Consider the following 22,500-nt stretch of genomic DNA (forward strand, 5'->3'; position numbering starts at 1 on the left):
GATGAAAACTGTCTATAGTTTTCGCATTCAAGGAACTATGAGTAAATCCGTAGTAAATTAAATTTCATGTTCACTTTACTCAATGCGACTTCGGTTGACAAAAATAACGTGGCAGCGTGAAGTCTTCTCAGGACAAAGATTGATCCTTTACCGAGGGCAAATAATAAACATTTATTCTTTTTTTTTTAAACCCTCGGTAAAAGATTAATTCTCATACCCTGTATGCTCGATGATTCATTTATCACGAGCGGGAAAATGAACAACAACTTGACCAAAATGCATTTGTGATAAGAATAGTTTCACAACCTTTCAAACAACCAGTGTCGATAATTAGACACCATACATGTCATCTGCTTTTTTGCTCTAGGGCTTTTTCGCTTTTAAATCTCATTTTAGGTTGGGACGTCTGGCACTGAAAGACCTTAATTAAAGACGGATATGTTTAGTTCGATAACGCGTAACTGAACTACAGCTACCTGAATCGCCGTATTAAATAGCTAGGTAGCTAGCTCAGCAGCTCAACAGTGACTTGCGTACTCGTCGCTCGACGAAAATGTAAGGTGAGAAAAAGTAGAACATATTTTTCCCATGAGTTGTACATATTGTAACCGTCAAAGAGTCTGATAAAATGACCGAGTTTAAATTTAAAATTTCTCACATAATAGTTTTGGCCTTGGACTGATGTTATTTCTCCAGTCTGGTGTTGCTTTTTGTCTGGGCTACTCGCTGCCTCGTTCTTTTTGTCAACTAGAAATTTAATTTATTCTTAGTTCCTTGAATGCGAAACTTCATCGATTTCTTCACTGTCACTTCTACGGTGGCCCAGAAGGCTCAAACGCAAACAAAAAAGAAAACGCAAATAAAAAAAAGAAAACGCAATTTAAAAAAAAGAAAACGCAAATAAAAAAAGTAAAACACAAACAAAAAAAGAAAACGCAAATAAAAAAGATAGAAAACGCAAATAAAAAAAAGCAAAACGCAAACAAAAAAGCAAAACGCAAATAAGAAAACGGAAATAAAAAACAAAACGGAAGTAAACAGGAAAAACGCGTAGGGACTGAGCTCTAGGATTGTTCGCCATTTTGTTCGCAGAGAAAAGAAAACATTCTACCACCGAAGATGTAATGGACAGAGAGGAATTAAGACCATTGGTTGAACACTATTTTCATCTTGGATTTGAAAATCAAGTCATTTTTGACTTCCTAAACAATCGACATGCAGTCAGGCTAAGTCTTGCAACTTTGAAACGACGGCTTCGTGACTACGGTCTCAGTAGACGTGGCTTGGACGTTGGCATCAAGAACTTAGGGAAATCGTGCGAAGGGAAATATCCGGACCTGGCGAACTTGGAGGTTACCGAGCAGTTTGGCACTCGCTGAGATTGAATCATCACATCCACGTGCCAAGAGCAAGGGTTGCTAATATTCTTCGGGAGCTAAATCCAGCTGGTACGAGAGAAAGGAGACGCAGAAGGTTGGCAAGACGGAGATATACCAGTTACGGTCCTAATTTCTGCTGGCATGTGGATGGTACGATTAGTGAAGTCCAATTAGTGCATATGCTAATTCTTCCAGCCTGCAGAGCAGTCTGATTTGATTAAGCACCCCTTGTAAACCTTGTTAGTCATTAAGACTGCAAGTCACAATAGTGATCAGCATCAAATTTCTCCATGCCATTTATCAATGTATAATGAAAGAGAGAAGATACGAGTATTAAGAAATGATCACCAGTGAAAAATTCTCTAGATGTTTTAACCTCTTCCTACACAGAACTTCAGCGGGGCTTGAATAAGCTCTCTGCAAAGGTTTCTAAAGGGACTGTTACTTATTTGTTTAAAATAAAAATATATTCTCCGCACTTGCCTCTATATCAGTGTTACACAATCTGCTATTGAGTCTGTTGAAAGTCCCAAAAGTCAAGAAACAACTTTTCCTTACTGACTTCAGTGGTCTCTGTACATTTTCTTTTAAAATGTGTAGGAAGAGGTTAAAACATCTAGAGAATTTTTCACTGGTGATCATTTCTTAATACTCGTATCTTCTCTCGTTCATTATACATTGATAAATGGAATGGAGAAATTTGATGCTGATCACTATTGTGACTTGCAGTCTTAATGACTAACAAGGTTTACAAGGGGTGCTTAATCAAATCAGACTGCTCTGCAGGCTGGAAGAATTAGCATATGCACTAATTGGACTTCACTAATCGTACCATCCACATGCCAGCAGAAATTAGGACCGTAACTGGTATATCTCCGTCTTGCCAACCTTCTGCGTCTCCTTTCTCTCGTACCAGCTGGATTTAGCTCCCGAAGAATATTAGCAACCCTTGCTCTTGGCACGTGGATGTGATGATTCAATCTCAGCGAGTGCCAAACTGCTCGGTAACCTCCAAGTTCGTCAGGTCCGGATATTTCCCTTCGCACGATTTCCCTAAGTTCTTGATCGCCAACGTCCCGACCTAACTAATCGAACCAAATCGAACGTTCGATTGATCGAACTTAATCGAACCTAATTTAACCCAATCACGCGATTGGGTTCGATTGAGTTCGATAATCGAACCCAATCGAACCCTCACAAAAAAATTGGGCTAATCGAACCAAATCGAACGGTCGAATGGGTTCGATTAGTTCGATTAGGTTTCGATTGAGTTCGATGGGTTCCATGGGGTCGCATTTTCAAGACTGGATTGACTAGAATGGGGTTGCATTTTCAATAGAGTTACTAGAATGGGGTCGCACATTTTCGGATTTTTGGGGTAAGAAAATTCTATTAAGCAGGGATTCAAAATGACCTCGGTTAAAAAGTTCAGAAAGTTGTTATTTATTAAATGTAACAATCACCTCGCATTACATTCCGTTCTTGAAAGTAGATGCATAAATAGAAAGTGACTTAGTTGGGATCGCGAAACTTATATTTTCCCAAAAAGTGACTAAGATGGGGTCTATAACTGGCCACAAAATAGACTATAATGGGGCAGGGGCTCTGAGAGGCCAGTGGCACATACCCAGCAAAACTGAACCCAAGAACCCCCCCCCCCCCCACCCCCCGGGGCTGTTCGGTCTTTTCCTCGCAGTTCCTCTTGTCAATACAAAACTATCGACGAAAAAAAAAAAACCATCGAACGCAGCTACCTAATCTTTGACTATTACTAGTCTCGCGTTATGTTGTGGATGTTGTGTTGAGGACCGCGTTCTTCGCAACTAATTTGCATTATCTTATAGTCCGTTGAACTTATATCATTTTCGATTTTACAGTAAACCCACTGTATTTTTTATCCCCAAAGGTTATTTCAATAAAGTGATTATTAGTTGTTGTTATTAATTTTTAGTTATATACATATGATAAGACAGTCTTGGCGCTGAACTGGCATATTTTAAGTGATTTATTATATCGTTCGATTAGGTTCGATTGGGTTCGGAAATCGAACTCTCACACAAATTTTTTGGTCGATTGTGTTCGATTTCCGAACTAATCGAACCCAATCGTTCGATTAAGTTCGATTGGGTTCGATTAAGTTAGATTACCGAACTGTTCGATTAGTTACGTCGGGCAACGTCCAAGCCACGTCTACTGAGACCGTAGTCACGAAGCCGTCGTTTCAAAGTTGCAAGACTTAGCCTGACTGCATGTCGATTGTTTAGGAAGTCAACAATGACTTGATTTTCAAATCCAAGGTGAAAATAGTGTTCAACCAATGGTCTTAATTCCTCTCTGTCCATTACATCTTCGGTGGTAGAATGTTTTCTTTTCTCTGCGAACAAAATGGCGAACAATCCTAGAGCTCAGTCCCTACGCGTTTTTCCTGTTTACTTCCGTTTTGTTGTTTATTTCCGTTTTCTTATTTGCGTTTTGCTTTTTTGTTTGCGTTTTGCTTTTTTTTATTTGCGTTTTCTATCTTTTTTATTTGCGTTTTCTTTTTTTGTTTGTGTTTTACTTTTTTTATTTGCGTTTTCTTTTTTTTTAATTGCGTTTTCTTTTTTTTATTTGCGTTTTCTTTTTTGTTTGCGTTTGAGCCTTCTGGGCCACCGTACACTTCCTAACCAGCGATCAGACAAGTTCTATCCCAGGCGTATATTTTCTAATCCTCGATCTGTTGTTTGGTTGTTTAATAGTCCCCAACATCGAAAAAACTGCTGCTCTTATAAAATTGGCGCGAAAACAGGATGCGCTCTTCAGTTAATTTATTCCCCGCGTAAATCGTATTTCGCATAATTATGCCATTCCGCACGCCATTCCACATACCATTCCGCAAACTCTTTCCGCCTTTTACCCTCACCGAGAAATGTCCAACATTCCATTCACACGTCGGACATTACAAAGAGAAATTCGAATGTTCATTTCATTCTTGGAATACTGTTCACGCGTGACCTGGATTGACTGTAAACGAAACCGCATCGAAATGAAAACTTGTTGGAAGTTGGAGCTTTAAAGACTTAGTCTTTCTTGTTCAGCGCGATTCGAGGTGATTAGAAAACGAGTAAACGCTCGAGCACCCTGCGAGCAGAGCCTCCTTTTGTCGTTTTCTTTACTGAGGAGTAAGCAAAAAGAAAGGCTCTGCTAGCAGGGTGACGATCGTGGGAAGTCATATTAGGACAGAACATCAAATTCTTCATCATGAGGACTGCAGCTAGGGCCAAGCGGGACAGCACTCCTCTGTGAATCTTTCTTCAGGGCCCGGTTGTTGAAAAAGTGGAAAATGTTTCTTAGTAGGTAATTCACTATCCAACAGATAAATTATTTTCCAAACAGTACATTTTATCCGCTGAATATAGATTTATTCACTGCACAAATTCATTCACTACTCGAAGAACAGTCCCCAGATTATAATTAACTGGTAATTTAACTTCACGCACAAGGAAAGACTTGAGACGAGGTCGTAAGGGATTTATAACAAATCTGCTACACTTTCACCAAGAGAAAGCATGGTGCTCTACAAATCCTCACGATTTAAAATTCTTGTTTCTTTATTTGCTTCGATACAAAGACTTCAAATTCCGGCTAGCATGTTTTTTCTATATAGTCAAGCCGAATCCAAAAACAAACACAACAAAATTGAAGACACGATGCAGTATGTCTTCTTCTCGCCTCCCGCCTCTTTGAAGAAATTCAACTCGCTCACCATTCTTGGGAGACGAAAGCTGCGGTGTAGCGTCGGTCCTTATTGCTTGCAAAGTTATCATTGACGAGCATGACTTGTTTCCTTCAAACCAACTTTGATATGGGTTTGTCTTGTCACTGAAAATGTGCCCTTGAACTTGGACGGCGTTGACAGCGGTAGCAAACGCCAAAGCAAACTGCATGCAAGCAAAATGCAAAATGAGGGTAAACCTTGTGGTGAGCCGACAAGTACGCTACGTACGTTTTGGCTGCAAGACCTATTTATACATTCTCAACACTCTCAATTAACCAGATGTTTCCGTGACAACTCATAATAATCTTTATTTTTGCAGTCTGAATCCTCTAAAAAACAGAAAATAAACGGTTTCGTAAACTGCATTGAAGAGATAGTGTCCTGCACCATAACTGTTGCGGGAAGTATTCATTGAGCTATTCGAATTGCACGCCGGCAGGACTGTGTAGTGAGTGCCAAGCGTCCCCTCACGGATTGCATAAAGCATTCCTCAAAAAGTATTTTTTGTGTGTCATTTTCAGTAAAATTCCTGCGCGTCTGACTGCATAAATTTGATGAAATTAAAACACGTTTTATTGCTAAAGCGAATCATAATATCGCCTTGAAATTTTGCTCGAAGATTTGTCCCACTGATATGTTGAATCTGTTGAGAGAAGACATTTTTGACGGCCTTGTGACAGGAAAACCATCAATAGCATGTCTTTGCAATTCTATTGAACCACTGAGTTTTTTCTGGCCTTTCCGATCCTTGCAACTGCTGATTGTTACGGAAGGAAAAACCAAGAATCTTAGGTTAGGTTTTCTTGACTCTGTTTCTTTTTGTTAGCAGTGCCTTGTTTATTAAAACACGGTCTTTTTCAAAACATAATAATGCAAAATCTTTGCTGTTATTTTTCGCCGACTTAAGGTGACTCGACCCAGTTTTTCAGAGGCCATACCGATATTTTTCACTCGCCTTAAAAGTGTTTTATTCCTTGTCCGATCACCATAAAATTTTCACCAGTAATTGGCGTTGGATTAAAATTTGTAAAAATGTAGTTTTAAGTAAAATCGATATTACTATGACAACAATAAACAAACAAAATGGAAATTGATAAAAGCCGAATTTTACGCGATCTAGACCCGCTACTAAAAATCCAACACTAGGATGTTACAGTTTGGTGATTAGCAAATAACCTCCGCGAGAAGTAAAAAATTATCTATGTTTGAATTCAAATAAAACGTAAATATATTTCAAACCTCGTATTTTCAATAGCGGTGATAAATTATTTAATAAAAAAGTTTAAAATAACTTAAGTTAATCTTGAGTAGCTTCAGAATGTTGCTTAATATCATATTTCGATGCTAGGAAAGTTTGGTGTATTTTCATTCTTGCGATCTTAAAAAACCAACCTGTTTTCTCAACACCTGTCTAAGCGCAACTATATTCTAAATCTTGACTTTTAGCGCTGTTTTGTATATCTATGAAACTACTCAAACGAATTCTTTTAAAATCAAATCCCATAATCTTCATGATGTGTGTAATAATGTCTGAAACTTTCATTGAGATTGATTCACTTTAGCATTTTGAAATTTCAAGACGAACCTATCCTACGAGCCCGCCAAAAATCTGCGTTACAAATTCACTGTTTTGACGTTATGCTAATGTTTGCTAATTAATGTGCACGGTACATACCTCCATGACCAGTACATTTCAGTGAGAATTTTATTGCATCTCATTAAATGATAACATTTTCGCTTTTGACTTCTCAATTTTTCACCCGCTGTTTGACTTTCCTCTAAAACTACATGCAAAGGAAACGAAACAAAAAAAGGAAACAGTTACTAGTAAGGCTCTTATTGACGTCTGTTCTCAACGAAATTGATTATTCTTGTGAGGATGTTTTTGTTCTTTGTTACACGTGGAGCCTTTAATCCATTTGGTGGAATTGCCAAAAGACTCAAAAGTCCTCTTGTTCCATGTTTAGCAAATACTTCATTGAGTTGCTGTAGACCAATTCCTTCCTTCGCCAAACTTTTCTTTTATTCCCTTAGAGACAGGCAGATCTTGAAGGGAAATTACTGTCCTGCGTATAACAGATCGTTTGGAGATGTCATTTTTCACCTCTTCCACGGTACGTAGATTGCCATATTTCATGAAATTCTCACCAGGAATCACAGCTAACAAAACCTCTGACAAGGCCTTACAATCCCCAAGCGCATCATGCGCATCAAAGTCTGTAGCGAAGAGGCTATTATACAAACTCGGAAGACTCAAGCTTCGGCTTTCTTTGCCTTTTCCTTTTAACTCATTGAAACTCGCAAGGACTTTCAAACTGTCTAAGAAAAGAACTCCCAGATCTTCTAACCTCTGAAGAAGGGAATGGTGTGGTGTGATATCTGATCAGGATTTTACCGACCTAATAACATGTAAATGTAAATGTAAATGCAAATGCTTTGCCAATGAATTAACTAAAACTGGGAAGTCAAAACCATCCCCATTGTGGGCAATGAGCACCATTGTGGAGCCACTCGATGCGTTCTTTGTTTGTTCTAAAAATGTAACAAAATTATGAACGGCTTGTTCTTCGGAAATGTCAGAAACTACGACGTTGCCTTTAAGAAGGACCTTCTTTCCACCAGAGTAAGTAGTGGACAGTTTATTCACTTTTGTTGCATGAGCCGATACGTTATTGTCGGGAACAGCCTAGGTACTATATACTGAATGAAGAATGATTATCTGCAACAGAAACATAAGCGATTTGTATTATTTCACTGTCGCGTTTCAAGCTTGTCGTCTTCAGGTCGACGGAAAAATAGGAGAACACGCCGTCTTTTTCAACTGTCTTAGACTCTCTTGACGAGGATTCAGTATCAAGGTTACTGCATATCTCGTCTATCTCTTGTTGCGACATACTTTTCTGTAACCCATCGATAATCCCTTTCGTTACAGTCTTTCCCTCTTCAGTTACTCCAATACCAGTTCCATACGTACTTCCCTCGTTTCCTTCTAGTCGTTCCTTCTTTTTAATTTTCATCTTCTTCAGTTCCTTCCTCCTTCTCTTCACCCCGGGTTCCTTTTTACGTTCTTGCTCCCTCTTCCGCTTTTTCGATTGCCTTGATACAAACACTGAGGTTATCTTTGATTCTTCTAATCCAAGGGCTTTCGTGGTCTGGGTCAGATATCCATAGCCCTAATTGAACTGACACACCCCGACGCCACACGGAAATTTAGGCTCTCTGAACTTCCGTAGTGTCTTATTTTAGGAGCCTTAGTTCCTACGATTCCATTAATACATTCATTTGCCAGGCTTGAGCCACAATTCGCTAGCTTTTCACACCATTCGTCTGTTTGAAATGGTTTTACCGCACTTTCTATTCCAGCTCGAAGGTTTTCATCTGACCACGGCTTCCCTCCTGGCAAATCTTTAAACTTGTAGTTGGACGGATCTTTGAGAGCGCCACACCAGCTTACGTCACATTTGCAATGATCGCTAAATGCGTGGCACACCAAGGAGTTTAGCTCTTGCTTTATCTTCTTTGGTTCTCCTTGTTTAGTTGAAATGCAAATATGCAAACAACTTTAGAAAATAATTAATAATTACGGAAGTGAGACCCTTAACAGTCTTTTGTGCACTGTACAACCGACTTCCCAGTGTCCTGGTTGCATGGTTTTTGTCCGTTTTCTTCGCCGTCTCGTAATTAACTCGACATTTGACATGACTTTCCGTTGTTGCGTCTTCGTCACCGGTGTAAGAAGAATACTTAAGACCATGATTTGTAGCATTGTTGAAGCACGCCACTGCTATTTCAGGCACCATGGACTTTGAAGAGCCGCTGTGATTTTTTCCGCAGTTATGCGACACTGCGTTTGATTCACCAGCAATCTCACGTTTGCGGCAACGTGTAGATCTGACGCCATAGTCAAGAACTTTTCCGGTGGACTCTCCAATCACTGTCCCAAACCCTGTTATCGAATCACGTGCCTTTCCACGCTTCTACCACGCTCCGTCATATGCCACTGATATAAGTGCGTCCCCATTGCTGTCTACCATGTCAGATTCTGCCTTCTTCGTCGCCCTGTAACATGTGCAACTTTCCTGACAGACACTCTTAATGGCTGATCACACTTCACGCTCCCTTGCTTTGAATGTCGCACTGGTCATTGCGCCACCCCAAGTATAGAATCGGTTCTCAGGTGACTGGGCCCCTGACCAGTGTGAATTATTGCCAATGCTGCCCTTGAATTCAATGTGACTGTTTTAGGGCCTCGTTTCCCCGTTCTGTGAGAATGGTATGGCTTGATCTTGTCCTCTTCTTTGCAATCCTTGCACTTAACATGCAAAACCACACCAAGTCCTATACGCATGAGTGTCTTGCATATGTCGTCGAGTGATAATGGTCCAGCATGGCACTTTTGGCACTGCCTTAATCCTTCACCTAATAATTCTAGATTAACGATGTAATTTTCGTCTAATTCTGGTAAAGTTTGAGAACGTGCAGAGCGAAGTTCCATGCTCTCTTGGCTCGATGGTTGTTTTGAGCTTCTTGGCCCGGGTTTCTTCCAGCGCTTAGCTCTGAGGGCTCGTAAGCACCTTCTTCTGTATTCCAGCATTTGATAACTTTTTGTTTCTCCTGATGTCACCTTCATGTTTTTTTCTTCATCAAACTTATCATGGCGACTAGCAATATTTCTGGCAAACTGTTGCCTTTTCCTTTGCAAATACTTTCTAACCGCGGGCATTTTGAAAAACACCAATCGAAGAAGCTTAACTTTTTACGAAATATTGTCACGATGAAATGTACTGGTCATGGAGGTATGTACCGTGCCATTAATTAGCAAACATTAGCATAACGTCAAAACAGTGAATTTGTAACGCAGATTTTTGGCCGGCTCGTTGGCTAGGTTCGTCTTGAAATTTCAAAATGCTAAAGTGAATCAATCTCAATGAAAGTTTCAGACATTATTACACACATCATGAAGATTATGGGATTTGATTTTAAAAGAATTCGTTTGAGTAGTTTCAGAGATATACAAAACAGCGCTAAAAGTCAAGATTTAGAATAAAGTTGCGCTTAGACAGGTGTTGAGAAAAGCAATTCAATTCAGGATTTCAGCATTCTTTGATAGGTAACAAGTTGTCTCTATACGCGGCTACTGTGCAATCTTGACGGCATCATGATGAGGAACTAAAAAAGTTCATGAAACAAAGCAGCAACAAACAATCTATATAACTTGTTTGCCTCCGTCAGACTGAACACACTGTAGAGGAAAGAGTCAGTCCGTGAGTCAGTCATGGTAAACTGATCAACCCAGCAGCGCGGCAGCCAACCAGATAGCCCACCAATAAGTAGGTCATAAGTCAGTCAGACAACCAGTCAGTCACTGAGACAGTTAGCAGGTCAGCAAATCAGTGTGTCAATGACTTAGTCAGTCAGTCAGTTAGTCAGTCAGTCAATCAGTTAGTCACTGATTTAGTTAGCAAAGCAAATCAGCTGGTCAGCGTGTCAATAAGTAAGCTAAAGGAGACTCGTTGGAACCAGTACATTAAACTAGGTCTGAGTGACAAAGTTCAGTGAACATCCGAGCAAGTAATCGAAGGCCACAAAGTTGATAAAAAATAGAAAATTTGGCAACCGTAAATGATTCGAGGGCTGACATTTCGAGCGTTTCCAGAGCGAATCAAGGAATTGTGGGTTGTATGTGGCTTATATATTGAACAGTGGAGCTACGCTATTGGTGGGAGCACGGTGACGTTGAAATCAAGAATAAATTAGTCGGGGACGAATGAAAAACGTTCGTTGATTCCATAGGGAATAAGAATACCGATTTGGAATATCAATTCTCTTTACGGTGGCAAAACATTTGCAGCCAGTGAGTTGGTCAATAATTACAGAAGGCCAGTTAGTCAATTAGGCAGTTAGTAAACCAGAACATTACAAGTCGATGGCTGAATAGCTCACCCACAATTACATATTAGTGTGAAATCAATAGCAATCAAGTGATTAAACTGCTAATACGGGGAAGCATTTATTCATTTTGGGTTAAATACATTACGCGAAATCGACTTGATATAGATTCATTGATATAGATTGCTAAGGGGAAGTCCCGTAACTCGGGACGATATTCAAACCTTTAAACAGTCACCGTAATGGTACCCCTTTCAAATACATAACGCAAAGAATTACATCCCTTTGTTATGTATCAAGGGTAAGCAACAGCAACACAATGTCACTTGACTACTTCGCTTTTCAAGGTCACCACCTTTGTTTTAACATTTCTGCAATAAATTGTTTATACGTTTTTAGCACACATTATTAATTTGGTTACCCTTTCATACATTACAATGTTGAAAAGCCTCCCAGCATAGCGTACTATGAAGAATATTTTCAATTGTATTAAAATTTGACAGCATCTCCTCAAAAACTTATGAAATCGACCTCGTTCTTCATTGCATCCAAATAAAGCTCTTCAAGAATCTTTATATATCTCCTCCTCCGTAAAAATCTTTTCTTCATATTTATTATTCACAAAGATGTCCAGTTCACTTTCGTAGTCGTCTTTACGGAAATTCGGCTCAAGCCGCTTCTTCTTGTACACGTTTTCAGTGTCAACATAAGGAAGGGTCTGCCTGGAGATATATCTCCAGGAGTGACTGCATGTTAACATGGCAAAGAGTAGGCGTCAAGGGTCTTCCTTTATTCGGGGGTCATTCCTTAGGAATTCCACGTACTTCGCTGTCGCGGGATGCAAAATCACGCAATTAAAGCTTGCCAGGTTGTACTTGTTCAACAAACTTTACGGTGGTCATTGCATTTGGAAGCTTTTTAAGGAAAATCTCTTAAGAGCCAGGGTATTTTCCCTTCAATATGTTACCCGTGTTCTCTAAAACGTCCCTCCCTTCTGTAAGGTATGTGCCATCTTGCAGATCAAATCTGCTGAAGTAGTCTGGATCAAGTTTTCCTGTACGTGTGCCGTCGATGAATTTGCTCTCCTTTATCACTTTGTCAAGCATATCCTTTCCCCCTGCCATAAACATATTTCTAGTAAGCCTCTTGGCAAAATATGATTTCTTGGAGCCTTTTCGAGAACTTTCTCGAGGAAGGATATCAAAGTCGGGTCGAACATCCCTTGGTTTGCTGGAGTATTGTCCATCCTCTGGAAAGGAATCGATAAAGTTAGTTAAACTTTACCTGGCTAGTTTATATTTCTCGGTGTTTCACGCAACGTCGAGTGGTACAAAAACGAAAAGATCACGCACGCCTGAGAATAGGGGGATAGGATACGACTTTAATATTTTAAACATTGTTGTCACGCTCAGGTGTAACACTCTTTGCTCTTTAGTTTCATCAATTCTTAATGTAAATCGAGGAGTATAGCGTAACATCATTTGTGCGAAAAAATTGCTCGCATTACCACATAAGGATACACGATTTTAGGCCTTGGTGTGTTTCCTCTCACTTGCCAACTTACCAAAAGGAATATGGTTTTAGCAAATCAAAATTCTAAATTTTACAATCATCAAAAAAGACGAAATTTTTCTCAAACATTTCCTTGAACCCTTAAACTGTTGAGCACGGATTTATACGCATTTTGTCAATGCACAGGTTGTACCCTTTAAGTCAGGTGACGCGTTTGTGAAAAATCAGCCAGTGAGCATGTACTGAGATCGGAATACATATCCTAAACCGGAATGGATAAAATGGAGTCGAGTTTGTTGAGGGTAAAAGCTGAGGATATTTTCTCTGGACCGTAACGTTGTGCACATCTCCTAACTTCATCGGATGGATGTGTGATTAAGGCAAGAGAGACATTTCAAGATCTTTAGTGCATAACCAGGTCTCTTTATAATCCACTCTCAAAACTTTCAATATACGAAATTCCTACAGTTAAGAATAGTTAGAGAAAATTTTACCCCAATTAATGAGACGGAGAAGTATAGATAAGTGTCGAGATGACATCCATGGAAGGGCGATTTTCTAAATCACACATTCGTAAAAAGAGGGTTTTCTCCAACATTCTTGACCTCAAACCTTAAACGTCTGAGCGTGGACGTAAACGAGTTTTGTTGTTACGAAAGTCGTACTCATTTAATTTGTTACATTATTGGTTTGGCCAGGTGACACGTCTTTGACAACAAATCGGTAAGCACTGCAGGAACTGAGAACTACAAGACGGAATACCAATACATATGAGTAAAATCGAATAGCGTTTGTTGCGTTTAAAATTATGCCCCAAGGTCAGCGATTTTTTTCCAGGAAAATCGGACGAAAACTTGGCCAACCCATTAATTCTTGTTCTGAGATAAAAATATCATTCTATGAATTTAACTGCTGAACCCTAAGTGAAGATCAGAATGATCCACAGACCTTGAAAAAAAAAAAAATAAATAAAAAGGAAGATGGAGAATAGCATAAAAATCAAATAAAGAAACAAGCTCATTCAAAAATTTTCATGCAAAATATACCAAGTCCGATTTTTTTAAAAACAGACCGGTGCAAGTCGCCAGTAATAATAAGGTCCTGTTGTCTTTTCTCGTACTCTTTTTCTTCTTTCTCCTTTCTTCTCTCTTTCACATCATCAGGATTTCCTTTTAGTAAATATTCATTTTCCAAATCAGTTTACTCAGCGCTGCCTTTTTCCCGGCATAGGAAAGGGATTTTGGGAGTTTTCAAGACAATATTGGAAAAAATTGATTGGCGTCTGCGTGAAAGATTTGGCCGTTTAAAGGTGTAAAGATTAGAAGTGGATTTATATGTGCCGTCCGTTTTGTTCTTACATCATCTATAACTTACCCAAAACACCACTGGATAGCGTCAGCGGAGCTATTAAAACCGCCAAAATTACGAAAAGCCAAACGGATGGATTGAGTCCAAACTGTGTTTACTTTGATGAATGAAGACTTAAAATTACGTCTCCCACATATAATTTCTTATTAACTAACGGGTTTGGAATTTGCTCTCAGGCAAGGGTATCAAGTTCTCCCACGAATTTCCTTTGTTCTTACTTAAAAGCTTCAAATTGAAACTCGCTCAAGCAAATCAAATGGACGTAAAGATTTTTTCAATAAACGGTAAGTGGTCTCATTTAGGCCAACTATGGTTTATTAAAGGTTTTTAATAAGGTGAGCCAATAATGTGAAAATTCTTGTTAACTTATCAGAAACATTTTCCTCCTTTTGCAGAACAGAATTCATTGCTTTTAGTACATTTAATTCAACTGAAGTCGTAAAACTAAAAGCAGGTCTTTAAAGATGTATCAAACTTTTCCGTTAAATTTATCAGTGCCATTATTGCAATGAGAAAGGTTTGAGAAAGGATTCTTTTTTAATTTCAGAAGAAGCCTGAAATTATCTGCTCTAAAAAGCTCTTTCTGCTCTTGCTGGATGACTGATGTTTAGGTTTGGGTGTCTTATTCTGCACCTGAAACCTTCCTACTTGAATATAAAAAACCTCATTGAACGAAACGTCGTATAGGAGCATCAAATCAGAAGTTTGGCGAAAGAAGCCATTTGATCAAACAAACGGAATTCCTGATATTGCCGTTACCAAAGCCCGTGTATATTCTTTTAACTTTTAAACTGAAGGACTTATAAAGATTGAACATGAACCCTCTTGGATAGTTTTTGCATCCGAATTAATGACCATCAGTTAAAAAGTCTACTACGGCCTGTTGTAAACATAAAATAAATTTTAATGTTATATTTTTGTTAAATGTGAACAGACATCCTGTGTATACTTTTACCCTTTCGTTGCAACATTTGACACACTAGATTTTCGGGAAATGTAGCATTGAAAGCGTTTTAAGATATGGAATTTGTTCAAACAGGAAACAGTGGCAAACTGAGTAAACACTGACATTTTTTTTTCGCGCATGAATCCTTGTAGTCATTAAGATTACATTAATCTTTTAGGAATGGGGATTTTTTTATTTCTTATTTTAAAGAGATCAGTATCCTTTAGTTCATATTTGCACTCTAAATATACGGACATTTGAGTAAGGAAAATGTGTTATGGATAATTACGTTCACTACTCCTAGTTATCTCCACGTTTTTGTATCACTGAAGCGAACAGCCGACGGAGTATTTGCGTTTAATTAAAGGGAAACTCTGAGAAATTAAAGTTATTAACAAGTGTGTGTGACTGTTATAGCTAGTCCCAAAATTTATTTCCAGAATTTCGGTTCGCGTGATTTAATGGTGAATTACCAGACTCTCCAACACCCGGTAACTTACCAGAATGCTGACTTCAAGGTGAAACTACAGTGACAAGAGCTGCAATGATTACTACGAGCCAAACATTTACTATTAACATTGAACCAGAATAGAATTGAAAAAAAAAAAAAAAAAACCTTTTCAAATGCAACAAGTCAACGTGTATTTTACTTATCACAATGACAGCCTCGCTCGATGCTCAGACAATTTGTTTTTGCATGTGGGAAGGGTATCATGTTCTTCCACAAGTTGTCTTTGATGTCCGACTTTACCGGCGTGTTCAACTGATGTGCAAATTCTTTGCACAACTGGTATTTCTTTTCAGTAGTGTTTGGACTTTGCATCAATGTATTTTTTTTACATTGCATTATAATTTGTTTTAGGGTTCTTATGAAAACTTATAACTAATAACTATTGTCAAGAGGTCAGTGTATTGGTAGTGTATCCTACTTGAATAGTTTTTGGGCTCAAACTTCAATTTGTCATTAACAGGATGACCGATCCCTTGATGCTCGTTTTCTTTGGGATGTTATTTTCCGGGCGCCAAGAAATTTTTAACACTGTAGGCTTCTTTTCTTATTCTTTTAGTGAAACGTAGTATTGGAAGCGTTTTAAGATATCGAATTCGTTCAAAGTGGAAACCGTGGCAAACAGTAAACACTAACATTTTATTTTCGCGCATGAATCCTCGTAGACATTAAGATTACATTACCTTTTCAGGATCGGGGTGTGTTTTTTTTATTTCTTGTTTTAAAGAGATCGGTTTCCTTTAGTTAATATTTGCACTCCAAATATACGGACATTTGAGTAAGGAAAAAGTGCTATGGGTAATTACTTTCACTATTCCTGGCTATTTGGACTTTTTTGTATCACTGAAGCGGACAGCCGACGGAATATTTGCGTCTAATTAATGGGAAACTCAGAGAAAAACAAAATGATTAACAAGTGCGTGAGACTGCTCCATCTAGTCACGAAGTAAAAGGTCTTTTCAGAGTATTTACTTCATTCGCAGATGAAATGGATCCTGAATTTTTTTTTATAAAATGACTGTACAATGGTGAAAACCTAGAGAAAATTAAATAAATAAACCCTTTGCTTATACCAGTTGTAGGAATATTCTTACATACATTCAGGACACCATGTTTGTAAATCTCTATACTACAGTCATTCAGTCTAGAGTTGTTTAATCGTTTGAGTAAGCAAGTGGCACCTTTTTAAATTGTTTGAGTTTTCTACCCGTGCTCGAGTGAAGAAAAAAATTACTAAGTGTTCATAAAACGCTCTTTTTTTTCAAAAATTAATTGATGATGAGTTCTCAAATTTAAGACTGTAAAAATCTCGTCATGCGCATTTGAACATTTCATGAAATTTGCACATTAGAAATGTTACTATTATTATTATTAAAACAACAACAAAAAAACAACAACAAAAACAAAAACAAAAAAAACACTCAAAAAACCATGGAAAGTCACTGTTTCTAATAAATACTTGCAGTAGTTAAAGAGCCCCATCACTATGCTTAGGAAAACCTTTAACTATATGATGGGATAGTTTGTGTTAACCTTATTATACTTAACAATAAGATTATGAGAATGATGTTTATTCAAGAAAGTGACGCAGGCATACTCGGAAAAAAGAAATCCGAGTGCTCCTATCAGGAGTCGAACCTAAGACCTTCCGATTAGTAGTTCGGATGCTGTACCACTGAGCTACAGGAGACTCGTGGGAACTAAGGCCATTAAACTAGGTTCATGGGACAAACATCCTGCATACTGCTAGGATTTGAATGTCGAACGTGTGGTATATGAAAGAAAATTTAATGGCCTTAATTTAATTAAATTTAATAGTTTAATGGCCTTAGCTCCCACGAGTCTCCTATAGCTCAGTGGTAGAGCATCCGAGCTAGTAATCGGAAGGTCTTAGGTTCGACTCCTGATAGGAGCACTCGGATTCTTTTTTCCGAGTATGCCTGCGTCACTTTCTTGAATAAACATCATTCTCATTCATTCACCAGGCTGGAAATATACCATCACATTTCTTTCAATAAGATTATGGGCTCGAAGTTTCTGCCAAAGTTTCAAGACAATATTTGACAAAATTGATTGGCAACTGCGTGTAAGGTTTGACCATTTAAATGTACAATTGATCGATTAGAATTTTCATTTTTAAGTACCGTCTCATTCTTACATCATGTTTAACTTACCCAAAATATCACTGGATAACGTCACCGGAGCTATTAAAACCGCCAAAATTACGAAAGGCCAAACGTTCACCATCAACATTTTTGCAGCTTTGAGCGTCAGTCTCGAAATGGATTGATCGAATCTAAACTGTGTTTAATTTGATGACGGAAGGCTAAAAATTACTTGACCACATGCACGTAGGTTTTCTTCTTAAGTAACCTGTTTGGAATTTGCTTTAGACGAGGGTATCAAGTTCTCCCACGAATTTCCTTTGTTCTTTCTCAAAAACCTCAAATTGAAACTCGCTCAAGCAAATCAAATGGACGTAAAAAATTCTTGAATAAATGTTAAGTAGTCTCAATGAATCTATAGCTATGCTATAGCTCGTTAAAATTTTGCTATTAGGTTGAGTCAATGATGTGACATTTCCTGTTAATTTATCAGAAACATTGTCCTCCTTTAGGGGAACAGAATTCGTTCCTTTTAGTGCACTGAATCCCACTGAAGTTGCAAAAGAAACAGTGAGTGTTTAAACATGTATCAAACCTCCCCGTTAAATTTACAATGAGAAAGGTTTGTGAAAGGATTCTTTGTTTAGTACAGAAAAAGTCTGAAATTATCTGCCATAAAAAGCTCTTTCTGCTTTTGTTAGATGACTGATGTTTAACGTTTGGGTATCTTCAGTATTCTGCGACGGAAACCTTCCTTCCTGAATATCAATAACCTCATTGAACGAAACCTTGCATAGGAGAATCAAATCAGTACTTTGGCGAAAAAAAAACCATTTCTTGTTGAAGACCTTTGATCAAACTAACGGAACTCCTGATACTGCCGTTACCAAAACCCACGTATATTTTTTTAACTTTTAAACTGAAGGACTGGTAAAGGATGAACACAAATCCCCTTGATTAGTTTTTGCATGCGCATTAATGACTATCATTTGAAAAGTCTACTCCGGCCAGTTGTGAACATAAAAGATGTTTTATTCTGATATTTTTGTTAAATGTGAACAGACATCCTGTGTAGACGTTTTACCCTTTCGTCGCAACATTTTGATACACTAGATTTTCTTGAAATGTAGTTTTGAAAGCTTTTTAGGATATCGAATTTGTTCAAAGAGGAAACTGTGGCAAACAATTAACACTAACATTTTATTTTCGCACATGAACCCTTGTATGGATTGGGATTGGGGTGTCTTTTAAAATTTCTTTTTTTAAAGAGATCAGTTTCTTTTAGATAATATTTGCACTCTAAATAAACGGAAATTTGAGAAAGGAAAAAGTGTTCTGGGTAATTGCTTTTACTACACCTGACTGTTCCAACTTCTTGTATCACTAAAGCGGACAGACGACGGAATGTTTGCGTTTAATTAAAGGGAAACTTAGAGAAGAACAAAATGATTAACAAGTGCGTGAGACTGCTCCAACTAGTCACGAAGTAAAATGTCTTTTCAGAGTTTAAATGGTGAATTACCAGTGTCTCTTATAACCGGTAACTTACTATAATGCTGTCTTGAAGGTGCAAGAACTACAATAATTACTAAAAGCTAAACATTTATTATTAGCATTGAACCAGACAAGAACTGAAAGAACGTTTGTAAATGCAGCAAGCTGAATAGTATTTTACTTATCGCAAGAAAAGCCTCGCTCGATGCTTAGACAAGTTGCTTTTGCATGTGGGAAGGGTATCATGTTCTTCCACAAGTTGCCTTTGATGTGCCGACTTACCGGCGTGTTGAACTAACGTTCAAATTCTTCGCAGAACTAGTCTTTCTTTTCAGTAGCGTTTCTACGTTGCATCAATGTATTATTTTTATTGCATTAAAATTTGTGTTGGGGTTGGTATGAAAACATAACTAATACAACTATGAACTTTGCCAATAAGTCAGTTTACTACTGAGTAGTGTATCCTAATTAAATAGTTTTTTGGCCCAAACTTCAAATTGTAATTAAAACTAAATCCTTTGACCGATACCTGAATGCTCGTTTTCTTGGAATATTATTAGCTGGGCGCCAGGAAATTTTTAATACTGTAAGCTTCTTTCTTTATTCCATTCGCAGATCAAATGGAACTGATTTTTTTTTTTCATAAAATGACCGTGCAATGGTGTAAACCTGGAGAAAACTAAATAAATAAACTCTTTGCTTATACCAGTTGTAGGAATGTTCTTACATACATTCAGGACATGTTTGTAAATTCCTATACTGCGGTCATTCAGTCTTATTGTGTAATACATGAAGTAGTAACCTAGGCAGAAAATATTATGGGATTAGCGTAATAAAGAAAGCACATGGTCGACTACTTGTGTGTCTTGCTCTGGGATAGTTTTACGACTAGCATTCCTCTAATTTATGTATTAAGAGGATACGACATTGGCGACGAGGATAAGTGCGGCACAAGATGTCTTCGAGCGAAAGTGGCGTTTCAAATGCGATTCCTAAGTTCGATTGTCACTCGGATCCGGCCACATTGGGACCACGATGGAAGCGATGGTTAACATCTTTTGAACTATTCGCGGATGGCAAAGGTCTTATTATCACAGAGGGTACAAATGCAGTCACGAAACAACGGAGAAGAGCTATGTTACTCCATTCCACAGGCCCCGATGTACAAGAAATCTTCCTATTCTCGCAAACACCGGCGAAGCAACTGATTACGCAGCAGCTGTAACTGCATTGAATGGATATTTTCTTTCTGAAGTCAACTCTGCTTTCGCTTTCTAGAAATTTCACACCTCCAACAAAAGGGAGGTAAGACTCTTTTGCAGTTTGTAACTAGATTAAGAAAAGAAGGAAAGGACTGCAATTTTGGTGCAGACTTTGACAACCAGTTAAGTGATGCGGTCCTGTGCAAATGTAGGTTAGACTATGTGAGACGTAAATTGCTTGAGGAAAGGGAAGAGCTAACTCTTGCCCGCACATTAGAACTTGCAGAACAGTGTGAAAGTGTAGAGCACCAAATGTCTCAGCACAGTATGAGTGAACCAAGTAAAGTAGATGCAAACAGGGTTTATGAGAAAGCTGGGAAACCCAAGAGTAAACAAAGGAGTAAAGGGAACAAGGGCAGAGAAATTCATTGCTATCGTTGTGGGTCAACTGGTCATCTGGGCGGCGATTCAAAATGCCCTGCTAGCGGCCAAACCTGTAGAAAATGTAAAGGCAAAGACCATTTTGCTAGTGTCTGCAAAACCAAAACAAAGAAACCAGAAGTTAACCAAATACAACAAGAACCATAAGCCAGTGGGGAGCAAGTTGATTATGCTTTCAGGGTTACTGATAGAGTCCAGTCAAACATGCTTAAGTTGTCTGTGGGTGGGGTAGAATTAGAGATGCTGGTGGACTCTAGAGCCACCAATAACATTGTCGACGAAGAAACTTGGGAGCAATTGAAAGCTAAGACGATTAAGCGCAAGTCTGAAGCTGCCCCTGTTGACAGGAAACTATATACTTATGCATCTAATAAGCCCCTCCCAGGAAAAGGTCGTTATATGTGTGAAGTGGTGGTTGGCCAAGGGAAAGCTCAAGCTGAATTCCTAATTAATAAAGGAAAGGGAGTACCACTCCTTGGCAAGGATACTGCAATGAAGTTGGATGTGTTGAAAATAGGTGTCGACATTACTACGGTTGTTGAAACCCAGCAGATAATGCAGCAGACATATCCAGTGGGATTGGAAAGGTGAAATCTAAACAAGTAACATTACACATAGACCCAGCAGTGAAACCAGTATCCCAGCCATTGAGGCGAATCCCCTTCAATTTGCAAGATAAGGTTGAAAGAAAGGTTAAAGAATTGTTAGACCGTGACATCACCGAGGAGGTCGATGGGCGAACATCATTGGTAAATCCAGAAGTAATCATTCCGAAAGCGGACGGCGATATTTGTCTCTGCATCGATATGAGGCGAGCGAATGAAGCAATAATACGGGGTCGATGCCCCATAACAACCGTAGATGAGTTGCTGCACAACATGAATGGTTCCAAAGTTTTCAGCAAGTTAGATTTAAAGTGGGGATACCACCAGCTGGAACCTTGTCCCGAGTCACGCCAGATAACCACCTTTGTGACACACAAAGGCTTGTACAGTTATAAGCGCATTTTGTTTGGTGTAAGTTCAGCAAGTGAGCAGTACCAACATGAGATATCTACCGCCTTGGCTGGAATAGAGGGAGTCGACAATATCTCTGACGACATCATTGTACATGGCCCAGACCAGACAACTCATGACCAGCGCCTTCACAAAACTATGCAACGTCTCAGACAGCATTGTTTGACCCTCAATGTTGACAAATGCCTGTTCAATGTGGACAGATTGGTTTTCATCGGCATTCTCCTCTCTGAAAAAGGAATTGGCCCGACAGAGGAACGAGTTAGAGCTCTGCAGGAGACAAGAGAGCCAGCAACTGTCAATAAAGTACGAAGCTTCCTGGGATTGGCTAATTACAGCAGCAGATTAATTTCCCATTTTGCCACACTCTCAAACCCACCGAGGAAACTAACCAGGAAAGATGTTCCATTCCATTTTGGAGCCGAGCAAAAGGCTGCTTTTGAGTCATTGAAGCAAAGCATGGCTGAAGCAGAAACACTGGCATACTTCGACAAGAATGCACCAAGCAAAGTCATCGCAGACGCGAGTCCTGTTGGCCTTGAAGCCGTGTTAGTCCAAAGCCAGGATGGAGCATGGGTGCTAATCTGCTATGCAAGCCGCAGCCTCACAGAGTGTGAACGCAGATACTCCCAGACCGAAAAGAAGGCCCTTGTTTGGGCATGCATGAGATTTCATGCATACATCTATGGAATGAGGTTTGATCTAGTAACCGACCAAAAACCGTTAAAGGTCATCTATGGTCCCCGTTCCAAGCCTTCAGCCCGAATTGAACGATGGATAATCCGTCTACAACCGTACGACTTCCGTATTGTGTATGCCCCAGGGCAAAGCAACATAGCTGACCCTCTCTCGCGTTTGCTAAGTCGAAACAAAACAACGAGTTATG

At 38.9% G+C, this 22,500-nt stretch overlaps 2 protein-coding genes across 2 annotated transcripts in view; one reads left to right on the forward strand and one right to left on the reverse strand.

Moving 5' to 3' along the window:
• The window catches only part of LOC146466174 (uncharacterized), a 115,040-nt gene that overhangs the window by 21,684 nt on the left and 70,856 nt on the right, over positions 1-22,500 (reverse strand). The window lies entirely within an intron of this gene.
• LOC146466176 (uncharacterized) lies at positions 20,803-21,189 on the forward strand. Its single transcript, XM_085127677.1, has one exon. It carries the CDS (start codon positions 20,803-20,805, stop codon positions 21,187-21,189), a length of 387 nt encoding a protein of 128 aa, XP_084983803.1.

This window comes from Pavona decussata, unplaced genomic scaffold (genome assembly GCF_977016875.1).
Source record: "Pavona decussata unplaced genomic scaffold, jaPavDecu1.1 SCAFFOLD_152, whole genome shotgun sequence".
In the NCBI taxonomy this organism is placed as follows: domain Eukaryota; kingdom Metazoa; phylum Cnidaria; class Anthozoa; order Scleractinia; family Agariciidae; genus Pavona; species Pavona decussata.

Coding starts and splice junctions, on each gene's coding strand:
- LOC146466176 (XM_085127677.1), top strand. CDS start 20,803: ATGCTTAAGTTGTCTGTGGGTGGGGTAGAATTAGAGATGCTGGTGGAC.